The sequence below is a fragment of the Lontra canadensis genome, unplaced genomic scaffold (genome assembly GCF_010015895.1).
Source record: "Lontra canadensis isolate GAN:19392208 unplaced genomic scaffold, GSC_riverotter_1.0 scaffold24, whole genome shotgun sequence".
Classification (NCBI taxonomy): Eukaryota; Metazoa; Chordata; class Mammalia; order Carnivora; family Mustelidae; genus Lontra; species Lontra canadensis.
The window spans coordinates 5,201,865-5,223,267 of NW_022631018.1; the positions used below are offsets into that span (position 1 = coordinate 5,201,865).

The 21,403-nt window shown below is 40.8% G+C and overlaps 1 protein-coding gene across 2 annotated transcripts in view; it reads right to left on the reverse strand.

The window, feature by feature from the left end:
- Positions 1-7,390, reverse strand: part of DHX9 (DExH-box helicase 9) — a 52,877-nt gene extending 45,487 nt beyond the window's left edge. For both annotated transcript variants that reach the window (XM_032862678.1, XM_032862680.1), the window contains exons 1-3: positions 7,253-7,390; positions 3,632-3,764; positions 2,974-3,114 (exon numbers count right to left, since the gene is read on the reverse strand). In XM_032862678.1, coding sequence (XP_032718569.1) covers positions 2,974-3,114; positions 3,632-3,742 — 252 coding nt within the window. In that variant the 5' untranslated portion in view covers positions 3,743-3,764; positions 7,253-7,390. The remainder of the gene's footprint in view (positions 1-2,973; positions 3,115-3,631; positions 3,765-7,252) is intronic.
- Between the last annotated feature and the right edge of the window lie 14,013 nt (positions 7,391-21,403).

Consider the following 21,403-nt stretch of genomic DNA (forward strand, 5'->3'; position numbering starts at 1 on the left):
AAACAATGAACAGAATGGCATAAGCACACACCTATTTTTTTTTTTAAAGATTTTATTTATTTATTTGACAGAGATCACAAGTAGGCAGAGAGGCAGGCAGACAGAGAGAGAGGAGGAAGCAGGCTCCCTGCCGAGCAGAGAGCCCAATATGGGGCTCGATCCCAGGACCCTGGGATCATGACCTGAGCCGAAGGCAGAGGCATTAACCCACTGAGCCACCCAGGCGCCCCAGCACACACCTATTAATAACTAAATGTATATGGACTAAATTCTCCAATCAAACAACAGTGTGAATGAGCGGATAAAAAAACATGAACCACCTATATGCTGCCTACAAGATAGTTTATTTTTTGGTATGCAAAGAACTTTATTAACCTTGTTTCAAACTTTATTCCCAGGCTTCTTCAGCTTAATTATCTACAAAAAGTGAGTTGTGTATAAGCAAAAACTGGAAAGAGCTGTGGTGCCCTAGGGGCTTGGCCTTAAAAATATTAAGTGGTCTAGATTTTATCAGATCCCTGAACAAAATTTTAAGAAGCAGTCATGATATAAATTAGCAGCTCCCAGTAACTTCTTTTAAGTGTTATCTTCAGAAGTTGACTCAGTTCAGTTTGCTTCATTCTTGGAAGCTTCATCAAAATTGAAATGAGAAAGCAAGGAATAGCAAAGGCTGTAATTCTAGTCTACTACAGCTTTTGGCCTAAGGGAAGACCATGTGAGACAGTTAAAACTCTGAAGAAAACCCAGTCTTTCTGGCCTAAACAATCAGAGAATGTAAGCTTGGGGAAACTACGGCTGCTAGAAAATGAGAAAGCAATCCTAGAAAAGAGAAAAGGAAGAATCTCAAATTCTGTGTATAAACTCTGCCCCAATCACTGGCTAACCCCTGAACAACACACGGACAAGACAAACTCCAAGCTCCCTAGCAAGGATCAGAAAACTGAAATGAGATTTGAGCTCTTACCCAAAAGATAAGTGTCTGCCATAGAAGTCCAACCAAACAAATCACTTGACAGTACAAAATCAATCTTTCGAGAAATATAACATTATTTAGGGTCTCTAGAATATAAGTATCACAATGCCAAAGATATAATCCAAAACATACATACAGAGAAGAAGGTAAACAAATCTCAAGAGAAAATACAATCAAAAGAACCCAACCTGAGATGACCCAGATGTCAGATTTAGTCAAGAATTTTAACACAGCTATTATAACTATGCTCAATGACATAAAATTCATTCATATTATGAACATATGCTTATAATGAATGAAACAGTAAGAAATGTCACCAGAGAAATAAAATCTCTTTAAAAACAAACAAACAAACAAACAAACAACAACAACCTGTTAATTCTGGAAACAAGACAATATATGAAATAAAAAATTCACGGGATGGACAGACAAGAGCAAAAGGGAGTTGAGAGAGCATAACCCATGAACTTGAAGATAAGCAACAGAAGTCATTCACTCTGAAGAACAGAAAGAAAAAAGAAAGAGCCTCAGGGACTTTTGGGATAATACACAGTTTACCATGAGTCCCAAAAGTCAGAGACGAGAACAAAGGAAGCAAAAATAAGTATTTGAAAAAATAACAGCCAAAGATTCCCCAAGTTTGTAAAAGACATAGATTTACTATGAATCTCAGCAAATTCCAAGGAGGATAAGTACAAAGAAAACCACACCTAATCACATCATATTCAAACTGCTGGAAACCAAAGAAAAAAATTAATGCCACGGAAGAAAATAACACGTTACATATAGGGGGAAATGATTTGATCATAATTAACTTCTCATCAGGTAACAATGGAAGAAAACAAGTGCTAAAAGAAAAGGGGACTGGCACACTAGAATTCTACATCTAGTGAAAATATGTGGGACAGAAGGTAAAATAACATTTTCACATAAAACAAAAATAAGAAATGTGTCACAAGTAAACCTACACGTTAAGAAAGAGGAAGAGGCTAATAGATACAGAACAGGTCATAACAGATGGAGCAAATGCCAATGTTCCAAGTATTTGAAAGATATTTTCAACATTCTTTTCATAGCTATGAAGAATCTCCAAGATCACCTTGTCCAATCCCTTTATTTTGCATATGGGCCAACCAACTGCAATTATCTACTGGTACCATATACTAGAAAGTAAGTCTCCTAACTTCTGGGTCAAAGCAATGGAAGAAAATAAAACATTTATATCAACCTTTATAAATAAGTCAGAATACAAACACGATGAAAATAAATTGTTAAAACTGACACAGGTATTATTCCTAAAGGTTTTACAAACACTCAATCTTTCATTTAAGTTACCTTAGGTATTTACTTAAATCATAATGTGAATCTTTTTATATTGTTAAGAATTCATCTTGGTAAAAACTAAAATTTTCATTTTTTAATTAAATGAGAAATAAAGTTAACCTCTAAGAAAAGAGTACTAGAAAGGAGTCTGTTGCATACTTATACAATATAATTGAAGTAATCATGGTATCAAAAACACAAGAATGATATGCCATTGTATAAAATAGAATGTTCTTTCTGATGTAATAAGGAATTCTCAATGGGAGTAAACACCGTGTCTTCAAGTTTTCCTCATTTTTATATGAGGCGCCTCGGTGGCTCAATGGGTTAAAGCCTCTGCCTTTGGCTCAAGTCATGATCCCAGGGTCCTGGAATCGAGCCCCACATGGGGCTCTCCGCTCAGCAGGGAGCCTGCTTCCTCCTCTCTCTCTGCCTTTCTGCCTACTTGTGATCTGTTAAATAAATAAATAGATCTTTAAAAAAAAAAAAGTTATCTTTGGAAGCACACAGAACACAACAGGCTCTGAAAAATCAGTTTATGAATGAATGAAATATATAAAACCAAAAGAGACACAGATTAAAGGAATTTCCCAAGCCCACAAGTCAGGTGCATAATCAGACTAAAATCAAAATCTTCAGGAACTCATCCCAGGTACTTGGCCTGCCTAAGTACTTACCCCAACAGCTGGGACTTCTTCACTCTTTACTTCATTTATCCGAACCAAATAGTTAACAAAATCTCTGGCAGCATTGCTCTGTGCATCTTTTTTATTGGTGGAATTGCCCATGCCAATGTAATTATAACCTTCCACTCGAACCTTTAACAGTCCAAAAAGAAAAAAAAAAAAAAAAAAAAAAGAAAGTATTAGAAGAAATTGACCTGGGTTAATTCTGGGACTTAAAAAATATGTAATTTATGTGGCTCAAATATTCTCTTCTTCTATAACAGAATGTTCCACATTAAAATCTGATTTTATAAGACCCAAGAACAAGCTCTCCATTTGTATTTATTTTAAGCAATTTGACTTTAAGCAATCAAGAATTGCTCCACTTTCTACAGGAATTAGTAAAACTGAAAACAGCTGATCCAACTTTTCTAATCTGCACTATTGGTACTGTGGAAGCTGAGGAAGATACATGTTCTAACCAGAATTATTTACCTATCAGATGGTTTTAAAAGTAATGCTCACTTGGAAATGATTTATAATGAAACAAAAGAGCAGGCAAGCAACAATAAAGAACATAAAACACAGTTTCCAAACAGAAAACAGTTTTAACACCAAAATAAGTTTTAAAAAAAAAAATCACATAAATGTAAACTGCATTCTGTAGTACCTCACACATGAATTTTTGCCTGTTTTTGTTCCCCACTGCTCTAATTTCATAGGATGGGGTCATCTTCCTTTTGCCACACCAGGCATACAGAAAATTTTTAACATCACCCATGATTCAAGTGTCTTCTTCCAACCTAAGAAAACAAAAGTTAAATCGCATTATTTATAAAAGCAAACAATGCAAGTGACCAATACCTGGAATTAACTGAAAATCTACGTTAAACAGATGCTATTCTACCATGCTGCTATTAAAACTGCTTATGACAAAATTTTAATGACGTAATTAGAACCCCTATGACATTATACAAAAAAGTAGGATACAAAACTACACGATTTGAACTACATAAAAGTATATATGCATAAATCAAGACTAAAAAAGAAATAACCCTCAAAATGGTGATCTTTGTGTGACTACAAGTGATTCTTTTTTTTTTTTTTTTTTTTTTTTGAGAGAGGGAGAGAGAGAATCTTAAGCTCAGCCTGAAGCCTGACAGAGGGCTCGGAGGGCTCACGACCTTGAGATCACTACATTTGTCATCAAAAGTTGGATGCTTAACTAAGACACCCAAGTACCCCTGACCTTTTCTTAAAAACATTTTTTTATGAGGTGCCCAGATAGCTCAGTCAGTTGAGTGGCTGATTCTGGATTTCAGCTGCGGTCATGATCTCAGGGTCCTGGGACTGAGCCCAGTGCCAGGCTCTGCCTCAGGGCTAGGAGAGGAGTCAGCTTGAGGACTCTTTCCCTCTGCCCTTCCCCCCCACCCATGTGCACTCATGCTCTCTCAAATGAGTAAATCTTAAAAAAAATAAAAATAAAAATCTATGTAATGTCCAACCTTTTACAAGAGGCACCTTATGTGTTAACTCACTTAATCCTCAAATTATGGGAGATAAAATTATATGGTAAATACTATTACTGTCTCTCTACAGAGCAAGAAACAAGGGCATAGAATGTTTAATTTTCCCTAACCTTAACCCACTGTGGAGGCATAAATTAAAAGTCAAACTACTATATTGAGAAACGGTCATCAATCACTTTGTGTGTAAATCAGAGTTTATTCTCATTCTGAGATATCGCCTAGTAGACTGTCCTCAAAGTTGTACGCCATATATTACTGTACTAAGACCAAATACAATAAGTATTCAGTACTTAGACTAGAAACACCAACCTGTTAAGTACCAAATCTCTCGTTTAGTTCCTGCTATTCATTTAAATTTGAGGTTATTAAGTTTTCTTGGTGTGTACCATACCATACTTGTTGACCCTCTCCCTCTAATCCAATTTATAAATATACCAAAAGATATGGAGCCTGTTGAGTCTAAAATCTGAATCTAAATTAAAAGCAAGATATCTGAAGGGTGGGGCGCCTGGGTGGCTCAGTGGGTTAAGCCGCTGCCTTCGGCTCGGGTCATGATCTCAGGGTCCTAGGATCGAGCCCCGCATCGGGCTCTCTGCTTGGCGGGGAGCCTGCTTCCTCCTCTCTCTGCCTGCCTCTCTGCCTGCTTGTGATCTCTGTCAAATAAATAAATAAAATCTTTAAAAAAAAAAAAAAAAAGATATCTGAAGGGTGCCTGGGTGGCTCAGTCAGTTAAGCCTCTGATTTTTTATTTCCCCTAGGGCCATGATCTCGGGGTTGTGGGATCAAGCCCTGTGTGAGGCTCCATGCTCAATGGGGAGTCTGCTAGAGATTCTCTTTCACTGTCCCTGTCCTCCTCCCCACAGCACACACAGGACAGCTCTCTTTCTCTCTCTCAAAAATAAATAAGTAAATTTTATTTTTTTTTTAAAAAAGGCAAGATCCAGAAAAAAATATGCAAAAAAATTGGCCTTCTGTGAGAAGAAACCCTATTACTAGCATTAAACCTTTGTCTTCTGTTCAGTGCATTCTGTTAGCACTTAAATCTAACATCATAAAACCGGACCCCAGTATAAACTTACTCCGTAGGCACAGGCTAACCCTGCGGAAATCCTTTTAACTGAAAAGCTGAGGAAAGCTCCTATGCATCTGTAAATTCCACCCCTTAATAGTTAAAAAAACAAGACCTCAGGACGAATGAGCACCATGAAATATGAAGGGACTACGCGATCAAATTCCTTCCTTCCTAGGCAGTCTCCTCTAACTCCATTATATTCAGTATCAACTACAGGGGATGCCCAAATATATACGGCAAACTTCATCCTTTCTCTTTAAAAGCTCCAAAATCAAATTCATTCAACCACAGCACTCATGTGCAAATGCTAACCTGACGTCTCCATAAAAACAATTTAAGTTTCCTCCCCAAACCTGTTCCTTCTTCCCTCAAACCAAGGGTTTCCACCTCCCGAAATGGCACCGCCATCCACCAAGCTACTCCTGCCACAACTCCCTCCAGATCCTCCAGAGCTATCCCTTGGGAGAACCCTCAGAATGCCCCAGGCAGTAACCTTAGAGGATCCTCTATTTTCCTTAACCCTTACAATACTTACACAGATAGGACTATTATTTTTTTTTTAGCATTTTTAAGTTAACTTTATTATGATTATTATTTTTATTAACATTTAATGTATTATTTGCCCTAGGGGTACAGGTCTTGAAAAGACTATTATTATCTCCCCCTTTCCGGATGAATAAACGGAGACAAAGAATACCTTGCCCCCGAGAGAAGACAGAGCTCTTAACCGGGAGACCCAGAATTCCAAGCCAGGTAGTGTGACTCCGGACCTACCCGCAATTCTGCCTCCAAAACAGGTTTCCAATCCATTCGCTTCTCTCCATCCCTGCCACCACTACCGCACCCTGGACTACTGCAATAACGTTCTGGAAATTTAGATCTAGATCCCCGTCTCCACTCTGACCACCCGAAAATCCATTTTCGTCACTCCTCTCACCATACTCCGCACTCCGCTAAGATGGCCTTCTTTGTTCTTCCCAGTCTCTGTTCTCAAGCGCTAATCCCTTCTTACCTCTGCCATTCCGCTCCCCCCCGCCCCGCATCTTCAGAGCTGACGCATTCTCGACCTCAGGGCCCACGTATCAGCTACGAAGTCTCCCTCCTCGGAAACGCTTTCCCTTGCCACCATGGTGAAACTAGCTTTCTCCCCTGACAAGCTTCATTTCCTCAATCCTTTTACTGAACCTGCAGACGTTTGTTTCCCCCGTCACCTCCCACCACCACCGAAACCTGCGTGCGGGAGGGGAAAGGCTGTGCCCGTTCACGGCCCCACCACCGAGCCCGCAGGACGGCGCCTGGTCTTTGTGGCCGGAATGAATGGATGAAGGGCCCGAGGTGTGTGTGGCGTCACCGCGGGCTCACCACCCGGCCAGGCACCCCCTTTCACTCAGCGGCAACAGCGCCTCCGCCGCGCGAAGGCCGGAGGAGGAAGTGGGGTCTGGCGCCTTCGGACAAGAGACTGGCCATTGCTTGGGGTGGGGGGGGAGGGTGGGGAACGGGTCTATACCGCGGGCTCGGGCAGCGCAGGCGTGGCGCGGCGAGCAGCACGCAGCCCGCAATCCGGGAACCCGGCGGCCGCCTCGCCCCTTCCCCCACCCGCCACCGCCGCCCGCGCTTCGCAACAAAGCCCGGCTGCGGGAGCGCGGAGCCCCACGCCCCTCAACGGGTAGCAAAGACGTCTCTCCCCTACCGGCGTCCGCTTCCTGGCGTCCGAGAACACTGCCCTCTTAGGACCGCCGGTAGCCGCGGCCTTCGTCAGAAACACCCGGCAAACACACCGCAGCTCGCGTGGAGGCGGCGGAGAAATGGCTCCGACGGCGGCGCCAGGGGGGCGGGGTCGGTGCGCGTACGCATGCGCAAGAAGCGAGTTTAGGGCGGAGGGCGCCCGGAGGGAGGGGCGGGGCCGCAACTACCTTGCCCCCGCGGCGCATGCGGTCACCAGGGAGATCTGCAGCGCTGGGCCTGCTGCGCTCGAGGCGAGATTCTTCCCTTGTTCCTAGCTTTTGAACGTTTTTGAGCGGTGGGGACCTGAAGCATTTGACGCAGCAAAAGATTTCATAGCTTCTATCATGGGGACCTCCCGCTGATGACAGATAAAGGGTAGAAGACGGAGCCGGAAATCTTAGGTGCTATGAAGGGTACTTGGCACAGAATTGGTGTTCAATAGGTCTTGTTATTGTAGTGATTCAGATAGTCTAATGCCGACGTCTTCTGAAAGAAAGAAGCTCAGTGAAGGCAGGAAACCTGCCTGGCTAGCTGGGGCCACTCACTGCAGTGTGTGGCGCATCTTAAGAGCTCGGTAAAAACCAGCTGGATGAGAGGATAAAACGTGCAAGCTTGTGTTTGCTTAAACTGGATAAGCTTTGTCTCCAGAACCTTTGGAATAATTTGTATCTTTAGCTATTGTAGTAGTCATTGTTACATTTTTGAACTGTAGTGCTTCCCATAAAGGCAACAATACAAAATACTTCCAGTTGGGGTTGTTTTCAGAGATTCAATTGTTTGGGCCCAACATACCTTATCCATCCTGATTTTTCACTTTTTACTGCTTTTTTTTTTTTTTTTTTCTCAATTCGAGCTCATAGTGATTAACCCCTTTAAAACTCTGTTGCTCCTGTAGTCCAAATAACAGTTTGGCATTTACTCTTATTTTCTTTATGTGTTCGCGGTCTTCGATTAAGAGTAAAATCATCAGAGAAAGACCTTAATTTTTTTATTTCTTTGTACCTTTCAGGGTGCTTAAAGCAGCAGGTTCCCGATAGTTATTTATAATAAGGGAATTCAACCTGCCTACATGGCTGACAAATGTTTTGTAGCAGATAATGAATACAGCAAAAGTGTCAACGTATCAAGTATAAATAAAACTTTCAGAAGTGGATCTTTCCAAGGATTATGTAAAATTTTATTATTGAGTTGGTTCATTAATTTGGGGCTTGCTCGTGAGACCTACAGTCCCAAGGGGATTGTGGGCCATAATTGGCCTTACCTTTGTAGCTTGCTGTTCGCAACAAGCAACTAGAGCTTAATGTTTGTAAATGAAACTTCCAAAACCTGCTCCAGAAGTACAGTGTGGTCAGATTTCAATACAACAACTAGATGTTCCCAGTATATGACTGTCTAGATGACTACTGAGGTTAATAAAGCAGGCTAGAGCAGTGTAACTACTACTTAACCTTCCACATTGACCTTTTTGGCTAGAAATAACTTATGGAAGAGTTGACTTAGTTATGGAGTTGGGTATAAAAGTTATAAGGATATGGATTAAATTCAATCTGTGGGGTATATAGAAAAATACTAGCAAAGTTTCTCATGTCATTAGATATTTCTGCCAACTCAATGGACTGGGGCAAAATTTCTTCCAGGGAAAATGAGATGGTAATCACCAACACCTATAGTTGAAATGGGTGATGAGAAATGAGGGAGAATGTTTTGGTTCATTGTTCTTCTTCTTTTTCTCAAATAAGCAGAGGGTTGGGGATGGGGGAATGGAATAAGAAAGCCTGCAACCAGAACTAGGATTTAAGTAGGGTCATGATGTCTTGGGGAAGAGTGTGCTGGTGAAGTTTGAGCAGACTCATACACCCATGAACACCAGCACCCTTCAACACTCTTATAGTACCATAGACAGTGCTGTATCCAGACAGGAATGAAGTTTTGTTTGCTTTGTAAAAGGCTCACAGAGCCTTCCTGACCGCTGGGGTAGCTTGACTTTAGAGTCTTAGGAAGTGGCCTGCTGAATAGGCTGGGGTCCTTGCATTCAGGGTCCTCCCAGAATCCTTATACTCTTTTCACTTCCAAACCCAGAATGCATTAGGTTAAAATGGGTAGGTGTACATCAAGAGTATATAAAAAGGCAAAAGAAGTGGAAGTGCAGAATAGAAAGGCAAAGTCCAAGAAGGAAAACAAGTTGGGTGCTGTCTGCATTCCAGGAGGGTATCCAGTCCAAGGTCTCCTATGGGCCAAACTCTTAGGCCACTCTCACAAGTACATCCATGGGACCCGGGTATCAAACAGGTGAATGGGAAGATCTATTTCAAAAAGTCCCCTTGGGGTGCCTGGATGGCTCAGTGGGTTAAAACCTCTGCCTTCGGCTCAGGTCATGATCTCAGGGTCCTGGAATCGAGCCCCACATCGGGTTCTCTGCTCATTGGGGAGCCTGCTTCCCCCTTTCTCTCTCTGCTTGCCTCTCTGCCTACTTGTGATCTCTCTCTGTCAAATAAATAAATAAAATCTTTAAAAAAATAAAAAATAGGGGCCCCTGGGTGGCTCAGTGGGTTAGAGCCTCTGCCTTCGGCTCAGGTCATGAACCCAGGGTCCTGGGATCGAGCCCCGCATCGGGCTCTCTGCTCAGCGGGGAGCCTGCTTCCCCCTCTCTCTGCCTACCTCTCTGCCCACTTGTGATTTCTGTCAAATAAATAAATAAAATGTTTTTTTTAAAAAAAGGAAAGTTCAAAAGTACAAACCATAGACAAAAAATTAAAAGTCACTGATTATATTAAAGGATAGCTCCTCAAAAAAGGACACAGTGAAGTTAATGCATAGTTGTCAGAGTTGGGGATGTTTAAGCTTGTCAAGAGATGATTAACTCTTCTGAACTATTCAGGGAACTCCTTCAGATCAACAAGAAAAATGTAGCAATCCTCACAAAAAAATGGGCAAAAGACAAGAAGCAATTTCAGAAAAGGAAAACCCAACAGGTCACTAAGTGTATTCAAGATGCTCAAAAGTATGAGTAACAGGAGAAATACAAAGAAAACAATAAACAGATATCACCAGATGCCCATTAGACCAGCAAATGTTAGGAAAGTGAATACTGTCAAATGTTGACTGTTGGTGATGATGTTGGGATATAAGATTCGCCAGGCCAGCTAGTAAAAAAGTAGATTAATACAGCCACTCTGGAGAGAAATCAGGTACTACTTAGCCAAACAAACTGTGTATGTTAAAATTAAACTATTCTGCTCCCTGATAAATATATGTATCAGGGGGCAGAATATATATCTATATCTATATCTATATCTATATCTATATCTATATCTGTATATATACCCTGAATGCCAGGGTATATGAATATATAAGAAAGTTTCGTGTAAGTAAGAGAAGATTAAAAATATATTAATTACAGCATTATTCCTATTGGCAGGGACTTAGGGACAATTTGGTGCTTTCCCTAGACAGATAAAATGCAGGGGATGTTAACCATGGAGTCCAATGCAGCTGTCAGAAGAAATGAATTGGATATACACAGAGCTTAAGGGCACAGGGGTAGTGAAAAGAAAAAGGAACAACATAAGTTATACAACAGCATTTATGTAAATTTAAAATGACAGTAGAGGGCACCTGGGTGGCTCAGTGGCTTAAGCCTCTGCCTTCGGCTCAGGTCATGATCTCAGGGTCCTGGGATTGAGCCCCGCATCGGGCTCTCTGCTCAGCTGTGAGCCTGCTTCCCCCTCTCTCTGCCTGCCTCTCTGCCTACTTGTAATCTCTCTCTCTCTCTCTGTCAAATAAATAAATAAAAATCTTTAAAAAAAAAAGACAGTAGATGTTTTGCCTAAAAATTTTTAAAAGATACACATTAAACACATTAGAATGGATGTCTATTCTACAATAGAATAGAATAGAATAGAATAGAATAAGGGTGAGAAATTATTTTAAAAGGGAGACAAGAACAATTCTGGGCTCCTTTGGCTGTAAATAATACAGATGTCAAGGATAGATATAGGGTCTAATTCTTATATTAGTTAAATAAATGTTTATTGAGGGTCTTGTTTTTTTTGTTGTTGTTGTTTCTTTTTTGCTTTTGGTACTAGGCACTATTCTAGAGGAAACAGCCATAAATAAGACAGATGAGATATTTTTCTCATAGAACTTGCATTTAGAGATGACTTGTATTGTGATAGAGTAACTTTTATTAGATCAACTGTCCTCTCAGAAGCAACTCCAAAATCTGAAGGAAAAAAAAAAAAAGTCAAAATAAGGCAGCTGTTTGAAGCATTAGAAGCAAGGCAGCTCATATCTGAGGGGCTAAAATCCTGGGAAAGAGGGAACAGCAGAGCTTTTGTGTCACTTTTCACTTTGATACATTTGATACATTTGATAAGCTGCTTTGATACATTTACTGATTCCTAAGAGATCAAGAAGCCACATAGAAAACAGGCTACAGGGCTGAAAAGCTAGGTAGAGTGTTCAGGAGGCTTATGGTTCTAGAGAGACAAAACCTAGAGTTCACCAAGGAAGAGAGACCAGGCTTTCATCTGACAACCCCTGCAGAGGTACATTCTAAAAGGAAGGACAAACTTAGGGGAATGAAAACCAGCCTTAAATCATCTCGCTTCCTCATTGGACCAAAGTGCTTTATCTTTCTCTTTCTGCCAGAAGAGGAAGACAGAATGACCTATTTCTTGTACAATTTTTTAAAGGCCAAATTTAATTAAAAAAAAAAAAAAAGTTTCCAGGCAAGCCATGAGACAGGCCAAATGACTGAAAATCAAGAGGAGAAAATGTAACAAAAATGTGCCCATAAATGATTCAGGTATTGAAATTATCAGAGACTTTATAAAAACTGTGATTAATATGTTCAAGAAAATATATGAAAACATTGGAAGATAATTTACAGAGAGCTGAAATAAATGAGAAGTATCAATAGAAATTTTAGAAGTGAAAATAGAATCACCAAAATTCAGGTCTCAATTAATGGGTTAATAGATTATACAGAGGGCATCTGGTTAAGCCACTGCCTTCAGCTCAGGTCATGATCCCGGAGTCCTGAGATCAAGTCCCGCATCAGGATCTCAGCCCCATCGGGAGTCTGCTTCTCCCTCTGACCTTCTCCCCTCTCATGCTCTCTCTCACACTCTCTCTCACTCCAATAAATAAAATCTTAAAAAAACAGATTGTACAGAGCAGAAAAGAGGATTGGTCAATCGGAAATAGACCAGTAGAAAATATCCAGATTACCTTGCAGAAAAAAACAAATGATAAATACATAAAAGAACCTAAAAGATAAATGGAACATGGTGAAAGGTTTAATGTACATATGATTAAGGTTTCAGAAATGGAAGAGAGATAGAATGGAGAAAAAGCAGTATTTGAAGAAGTATTCCCTAAAACCAATGAAGACATAGAGCTACAGATTTGATGAAAGCTTGCATTTTAGCAGCCAGACAATAAAAAAGGATGCAAGTAAAATATTCACTGATAATAAGTTGCTATGCAGAGAATTAAATATAATGCTGGGATAGAATTTGAGCGGGTGGCTATTTTAAACTGGAGGTTAAAAATATTATCTCTGAGAAGGTAATATTTAAGCTAACATCTGAAAAGCAGACAAGAAGAAACCCATGTGAGAATCAGGAGAACAGTGCAGGCTCTTATATGCCCCTGTAAGAAGGAAAAGAGGTAACAAGTCAAGTCAGGTAGGGCTGGATAAAGTTTGAAACAGAACAGTGTCTGTTCTCAAAATGCCTTAAGCACCATGATCTTCCCAGCCAAGGAGCTCCAAAGATTATCAGTTCGAGACAAGACCTCTCCAAGGGGAATCTGTACACAGGCCAAGGCAACTCTTTAGAGTAAAGGCCTAAGCTCTGAGTAGGAGAGGTCTGCAGCACAGATAACTGGATATTTGGGAGGAGAGGATAGTGGGGGATAAATGGCTGTTATTTCTCCGTATGATCCAAATTCCTCCCTTGGAACCAGAGCTGGTGGCCACAGTTTTTGCATTTTATTTCATTCCTTCTGATCCACTTTTAGTCAATCCCCTATAAGAAAGGTCTGTGATTTAACTGACAATAGGCCACAAGCGTGAGTCTTTCCTGAACCCTCCCAAGCGGGTGAACTGTTCTGGCAGATCACCACGTTTTTAGAAATATACAGACTATACTAAAATGACTCACCCCAAATTTTCATACATAATTAATTCAGTTAATTACCATCCCTTTAACTGAGGTATTTACATACGTGAAGATGAACAACCCTTACATTTACAACCCCTCTTTTTTTTTTTTTTAAACCTGTGTGTACACCAATAGAACTACTACCCTAATCCAGATCTTGGCCATTTCTATCACCCACAAAGTTCTCTGGTGTCCTTTCTCAGAGGTAACTACCATTCTGACTTTTATCACACCATTCTGACTTTTATCACTTCATGGAAGTGGAATGATGTACTGTTTTGCATCTGGCTTATTTCACTCCACATAATATTTTTGAGATTCATGCATGTACTTTTTTTTTTTAATTGCTGTTAGTACTCCGTTTTATTATTCACAATTTGTTTTTTCATTCCCCTGATGATGGGCATTTGAGTCATTTCTAGTTTGGGCTGATATGAATAAAGTTGCTATGAACTTGAACATTTTTTTTTAAGATTTTATTTATTTATTTGACAGAGAGAGAGATCACAAGTAGGCAGAGAGGCAGGCAGAGAGAGAGAGGAGGAAGCAGGCTCCCCGCTGAGCAGAGAGCCCGATGCGGGGCTCGATCCCAGGACCCTGAGATCATGACCTGGGCCGAAAGCAGAAGCTTAACCCACTGAGCCACCCAGGCACCCTGAACTTGAACATTCTTGATTATGTCTTTGGCTCCTCTGTTTTTAGTTTTAGTTTTCGTCTGTCATGGGGCAAACCACAGCCCTTTGAACAGCTTGCAGTATTAGATTTTCAACAAAACAATATTCAACAATTATTAAAATGTGGCCCCAGCTCTGTAGCCTTTAATTCAATTATTATCAATAATGGGGGCTTAGGAATAGTTGAGTCTTCTGATTATGATTTGGAAGAACTTAAAAGACCTTGGGCAGCCTTTTAAAGAAGAAATTCAGAGATGAAAAGAAAATATAGATTGTACCATTTCCACAAAACCATCTCAAAGTTTAGTTTTCTATTGCTATATAACAAATTAGTATAAACTTAGTGGCTTAACTCAACACTTACTCATTACCTCACATTTCTGTAGGTCACGTTCTTGGTAGAACATTAAAAAGACTGTGGTCCTGGGACACCTGGGTGGCTCAGTCGTTTAAGCATCTGCTTTCGGCTCTGGTCATGATCCAGGGGTCCTGGGATCAAGTCCCCCGCATCAGGGTCCCTTCTCAGCATGGAGTCTACTTCTCCCTCTACCCTTCCCCCTGCTTGTGTTCATTTTCTCTCTCTCTCTCAAAAATAAATAAAATCTTACTAAAAAAAAAAAAAAGACTGGTCTTATTTGCTCTTAGGAAGAGTAAACACATTTTATGATGCCAAGTTTGATCCCCATCCTACATTGTATTAGCACTGGGCTTTTTGACGACTAGCATACAGAAAGGGATGGTAGGTCACTCCTGAGATTGCTCTAAAAGACTATGATTTCTGTTTTGGGCTCTGGCACATTCTTTCTTTCTCTCTTTCCAGAGGAAGCAGGCTGAAGCCTCTGGCCAACGGCCAGCCCGGAAGTGAGGCCTGCTCACTACTATGTGAGTGAACCCAGAACCCGATTCTCCAGCCCCAGTTGAAATGTGAGATGAGTGAAGCTCTGGCCGATAGCTTTACTAGAACCCTGTTACACACTTGAGCCAGAACCACTCCGTTAAGCTGCTCCTGGATTCTTGACTCTCAGAAACTCTGTGAATTAACAAATGTTTGCAGTTTTAAGCTGCTAAATTTGGGGGTGATATTGTTACACGGAATAAATAACAAATCCAATTAGCTTCTCTATCTCGGTTCTGTCTATTCTTTCATTCCTTGCTACCACCTGTAAGTACCCTTAGGGCTTTACCACTGGGTACCAATTGCAACAGGCCACCGAATGGTTTACGTGTTCCCCATTTCTGTCTTCCAGACTATTCATCACACTGCTTCAAGAGTGACATTTAAAAAAAATTTTTTTTAAGAATTTATTTATTTATTTGACAGACAGAGATCACAAGTAGGCAGAGAGGCAGGCAGAGAGAGAGGAGGAAGCAGGCTCCCTGCTGAGCAGGGAGCCCGATGCGGGGCTCGATCCCAGGACCCCGGGATCATGACCTGAGCTGAAGGCAGAGGCTTTAACTCACTGAGCCACCCAGGTGCTCCAAGAGTGACATTTTTAACACAAAGTCCTGTCACATATCTCCCTATCCCATACACACATCTCTTAGTGGTGATGACTCATTGTTTTCCCTTTTCTCACCCATTCCTCTTTGACTTGCTTTTTCTTCTCAAAGCACTTAGCAAAAGGCATTTTCTCATTGTGTAAGTCACGGTTTCAAATAGTCACACATGGCTCATTTAAAGAGCTCACAGATATTTTTTTATTTTCTACCCTCTGCAGTTGGATGGAAACACAGTAAAAACTTCTCAACATAAGATAAACTCTGAAAGAGGCACCGTCATGGTGGCTCCATTAATAATAAATGCAGGGGCACCTGGGTGGCTCAGTGGGTTAAGCTTCTGCCTTCGGCTCATGTCATGATTTCAAGGTCCTGGGATCAAGCCCAGCATCGGGCTCTCTGCTCAGCGGGGAGCCTGCTTCCTCCTCTCTCTCTGCCTGCCTCTTTGCCTACTTGTGATCTCTGTCAAATAAATAAAATCTTTAAAAAAAAAAAAGAAAAAACGCAAATTCCTACTGCAGTCCTTTCCTTGGGTTTAGTATTATTTTCAACTTTATTTTGCCAGCTATTATTAGTTAAAAGGTTTAGCAGTGATGGAATATTTCTCTGTTATATAAAGAGCATAAACTGAATACCTTGGATAGCTATGAAAACTAAATACTTCATTGTGTTTACGCTGTGCCAGATACTATTCTAAGAAGTTCATATGTATATTTTGATGTGATCCCCATACTAACCTGGAAACAGATCATAACATCAGGAGACAGATATTCTAATTCTCATGTTATAGATAACTGAAAGGCTGGAAAGTTAAATAAAATGTTGTAGGTTGTATACATAGTAAACGATGGAGCCGGGATCTGAGCTCATATAACCGTGAGCAACTCTGCCTGTCATACAACCATGGTGTACTGTTTGTCACTTTGTAGTCTATCAGACCCAACTCTCCACTGCATCTGTAGGTCCTCGGCCTTGACTCTTAGGAACAACACTAGCTAAGAGGTATTGTTAAAAGTGGACAGTTTTAAGATTCTCGGTGTGAAATACAGCCTGGTATTACCCAGTTAAGATTCATGTCTGGTTCTGCCACAGACCATGCGTGACCATAAGGTATCTAACTTCTCTTTGCCACAGTTACCTCATTTTTAAAATGGGAAGATGCTAAGTTGTATCGATTCTAAAATATACTTTTAGAAACATTTCCATATCTCTAGACTGAGATGACCTATTCTACTTCATCAGTAACTTTTTTTTTTGTTCCTCAGAGTTTTATCAAATGATGTCTTACAATCAAGAGCATCTCAGAAATTTGAGGAAACATCATTAACTATAAAGAATAGATAAATAAGCATATAAAATTCAGGACCTAACATATACCATATTTAAAACTTTTTTCCCCCTAAAGAAAAAAGAATAACCAAAAAAACAGACATCTGAAAACTACCTTTTGTTCAGCACCCGTGCATGGCTGAAGACGTTAGGCTCCACCTAGAGCGAAATGGCAAGGAGTATACAGATAAGGAATCCAGGGTGAGCTGCAGCGATCAGTATGTCCCAGAGCACAAAAAGTGACGGGCCACCGTCACTTTTTTTTTTCGTCGTTAGGGACGAAACATACCAACAAAGGACATTACAGTAGGGATGCATACTCTGCCCACTGGACTAGTTTTGTTAATAAAATAACAAGTCACAGAATCTTATCTTCTAAGATTTAGTTTTATTATTATTTTTTAAAGATTTTATTTATTTATTTGACAGAGAGATAGAGAGAGCACAAGTAGGCAGAGCAGCAGGCAGAGGGAGAGGGAGAAGCAGACTTTCCACTGAGCAGAGAGCCTGATGCGGGGCTGGATCCCAGGACCCTGGGATCATGACCTGAGCCCAAGGCAGCTGCTTAACCGACTGAGCCACCCAGGCACCCCTAAGATTTAGTTTTAAATATGTTATTACAGTTGCCCATGGCTTGAAAGTCAGGGAGGCTTTGGCCTGACATTAAGTCCAAACTTGGTGCCGTGGATTCAGAGAGAGATGCTGCTGAGTGGAACTGTGAGGGCCCACTACCCGAGCACACATGAAGGAGCTGGAGACCATGAGGGCAGGGCCTGAGAGACGCTAGACACAGCACATACAACATAGTAAGATGACAGTTCAATTTATTAAAAGTGGAGTTAATAATGCTACTAATAACAGCTTGAGATTTAAAGGACTGATGAGTTGTTTAGTGTAGTGAACGTCACAGATGAAGTACCTAAGCTGGATTCCATCAGAAACGATGGTCTAGATTTTGAGGATGATGAATGTAACACAGCTGATACTTTTAAAATTATCCTCTTCCTTGTTACATAGTTATGGTATTCATTGAAATGCCAATTTCTATCACAACTCATTTTTGTGGCTTGCTGTGCATATTTATCAGTGAAAATTTGTTCTTTTACAAGCAAACATGACATTAAAAATCATTCACGTGTTATTTTTTTGGTACCTGTTGTACCAGTTTCTACCGAGCCATTTGTTTATTCAAGTACGTTGGATTTTGCAACTTGCTTTGTTCTGCTTTTACAATGATATTTGCTTTCTCTGCCTTTACTCTATAGGAATTTGTTTAAATTTAGTTTACAGTTTGGCTTGCTTCTTACTTATATAGCCCGTGAAACACCATATTCACGTTGCTTTAATGGTTCCCATATCAAGGCGGGGGGCTTTATTCCCCAGGCATTTGTATATTGGAGCATTTTGTTGCTTGCTTATACCAGCTTTCGTGGATACTAATACATTTCTATAAGAAAGTGAGAATTTACCTTTTTCAGTGTTAAATAGTTTCACATACCCAGAATTTGTAGTTTCCTACTGGATACTAGTACAGAATGTACTATATTTTATGAACAAAATAATATGTTTCCCTTTCCAAACTACTTTTAAAAAAACTTTCTTTTTTTTCTCTCCCCCCCTCCTTTTTTTTTAAGTAGACTCCACACCTAGTATGGAGCCCAATGTGGGGCTTGAACTCATGTCTATGAGATCAAGAGTCAGAGCAGGGTGCATGGTGGCTCAGTGGGTTAAGCATCTACCTTTGGGTCAAGTCATAATCCCAGGGATCTGGGACTGAGCCCTGGGATTGAGCCCTCTGCTCAGTGGAGAGCCTGCTTCCCCTTCTCCCTCTCCCTCTGCCTACCTCTCTCACCCTACTTCTGCACGCTCTGTCTCTATCAAATAAATAAACAAAATCTTTAAAAAAATAAAAAAAGAAGAAGGTGTCAGACGCTTAACTGACAGAGCCACCCAGGTTCCCCCACTCCTTTTTTAAAACTTTCAATGAAAGTAAATGGGATATTGTCATCTATTAAGAGAAAATGACTCTTAGATTGGAACACAGCAAAATATAAATTTACTCTATTTAAAAAAGGCATCTAAAGTGAAAGACTCCAACAACTTAGAAAAAAAATGGAGATGCTCTAAATAAACCTAATGAAAAAAATAATTAAAAAAATGTTGAATTTTAAAAAAAACGCATTGCTATTCTGCCAACAAAGTAAAAATATGCCTTAAAGGTAAACCAAAGTGAAAGGGAAAAAATGCATCTAAAGAGGCAAGAGAACCCTGATGTAAGCACCTACCCTGATCAGAGTCTGCTGATCCCTGATGGACTTGAGATTCCTTTCACTGAAAGCTGCATGGGGCTTAGGAGAAAGGAGACAAGGCCTGGAGGGTGCCCAAAGTGCAGAGGTTGAAATGTACCCATAAGTCAGAATGTCTTACACCTGCAGTGAAAATTGAAGAGCAATAGCAACGATAAAACAAAAACAAACAAAAAAATAAATCAAGAAACAAAAATAACAAAAAACAAACCCAGAGGAGGAGCATATTAAGGAAGCTTGTCTGTTACAAACCAGACGCTGGGTAAGGGGAGAAAGATTCACTTCCTGTGATGTTCCCCCAAATCTCAAGTCAATTATTTTAAACTGGTCACTAGTCAGAAGAGATAAATCACCTGGATGAATTAAAATCATATCCTCAGGGCGCCTGGGTGGCTCAGTGGGGTAAGGCCTCTGCCTTTGGCTCGGGACATGATCCCAGGGTCCTGAGATGGAGCCCCACGTCGGGCTCTCTCCCGGCAGGGAGCCTGCTTCTTCCTCTCTCTCTGCCTGCCTCTCTGCCTACTTGTGATCTCTGTTTGTCAAATAAATAAATAAAATCTTAAAAAAAAATCATATCCTCTTTGGTATAACGCATTTTCCATCCAGACTTGAAATGATTATTACATATAAGTTTCCACTGTACATAAAAACATTTAAAAATCACAAAATGTGGGACACCTGGGTGGCTCAGTTGGTTGGACGACTGCCTTTGGCTCAGGTCATGATCCCGGAGTCCCGGGATCGAGTCCCGCGTCGGGTTCCCAGCTCCATGGGGAGTCTGCTTCTCCCTCTGACCTTCTCCTTGCTCATGCTCTCTCTCACTGTCTCTCTCTCAAATAAATAAATAAAATCTTTTAAAAAATCACAAAATGTGAGGATAAAAAGTACCATGAGCATCAGCAGAAAAAAAAACAAAAAACAAAATGGCCAGCAAAATTGTACTTGCACGTATTTTAATGTTAGAATTATCTGATACGGACTGAGTGTACCTATCCTTCCTTCATGTTTAATTCACCTCACTGCTAAATAGATAAAAAGCCACTAAATTAAAAAAAAAATTTTGCTTAATTTTAACCAGAAAAATCATGCATATGACCTGACCCCAAGAAAACAAAAATTAGATAGAAAAATATATCAATTTTTCCCACAAAATAAGTTTATATAACAATAACTTGTAACAATATATATAGTTATACATAAGCTGCAATGTAATAAAGGCTTATTGTAAACTTTTCTTCCTTCTGCACCATTTCCTTAACCCATTTTTCAATCTTCTGGGTGACTTATAGTTATTTTACACTCAAAGTCCAAAGTGCAGAATAACATGTTTAGTTTAACGATCCTATGACTTACAAGGCCTTACAGGAACTGGCTCCTTCTGGTTCCTTTAAGCTCTTCCTCCTTCCTATTCTTTCCTTGGTGTCTGAACTCTGGCCCACTGGCTTCTGTTCAGATCTTCACACTCCACGGACTCTGCTGTGGCTTGGAATTGTCGGATCGTTGGCTCCTCCCACCTGGAATGCACCCTGTGCTTCTCACCTGTGTGGCTCCTTCCCAGGATTCTAACCTCGCATGAAGTCTAAGGGACACAGAGACACTTCCTTCGGTTTTGTGGGAGTTAGTCTCTCTTCTCCTGCACCACCATCCTCTGGCCAGACCCAGTGATCTCTGCAGAGACCGGTGTGAGAGCAAAAGGTAGAGAATACTCAGTGGGATGATTCAGGATGGCTGCTCGAATTGGGACCTCAAAGCTGATGGAGGTTATTCCCTTAGGGAAAGAACAAGGACGATACCAACTGGGTCAATGTTTTGGAGAGCCCCCATGGCAACAGCAACCTGCAGACCGCCCGGGCTGGTGAGTATTACCTGCAGCTCTTAGTAAGAGACGGTTTAGATGTGCCTATTTCCTCGAGCCCTGAGGTGGATCACTTTGTTGCTCTGCAGTCCAAGGATACCCGGGAATTTGGTGGATAGTCCTTGTGCCACCTACTCTTACCCGAGGCAGGGGACCTTAAATGGGGCCAAGTGAACTCAGACTATATATAGATCACTCTGAGTCCCTGATACGCTTGCCCATCAGTGGAAGCCCACTTCCAGGATCTCAGTGGTAATTTTGTTATGCGTGCTTGCTGATGGGTGAGAG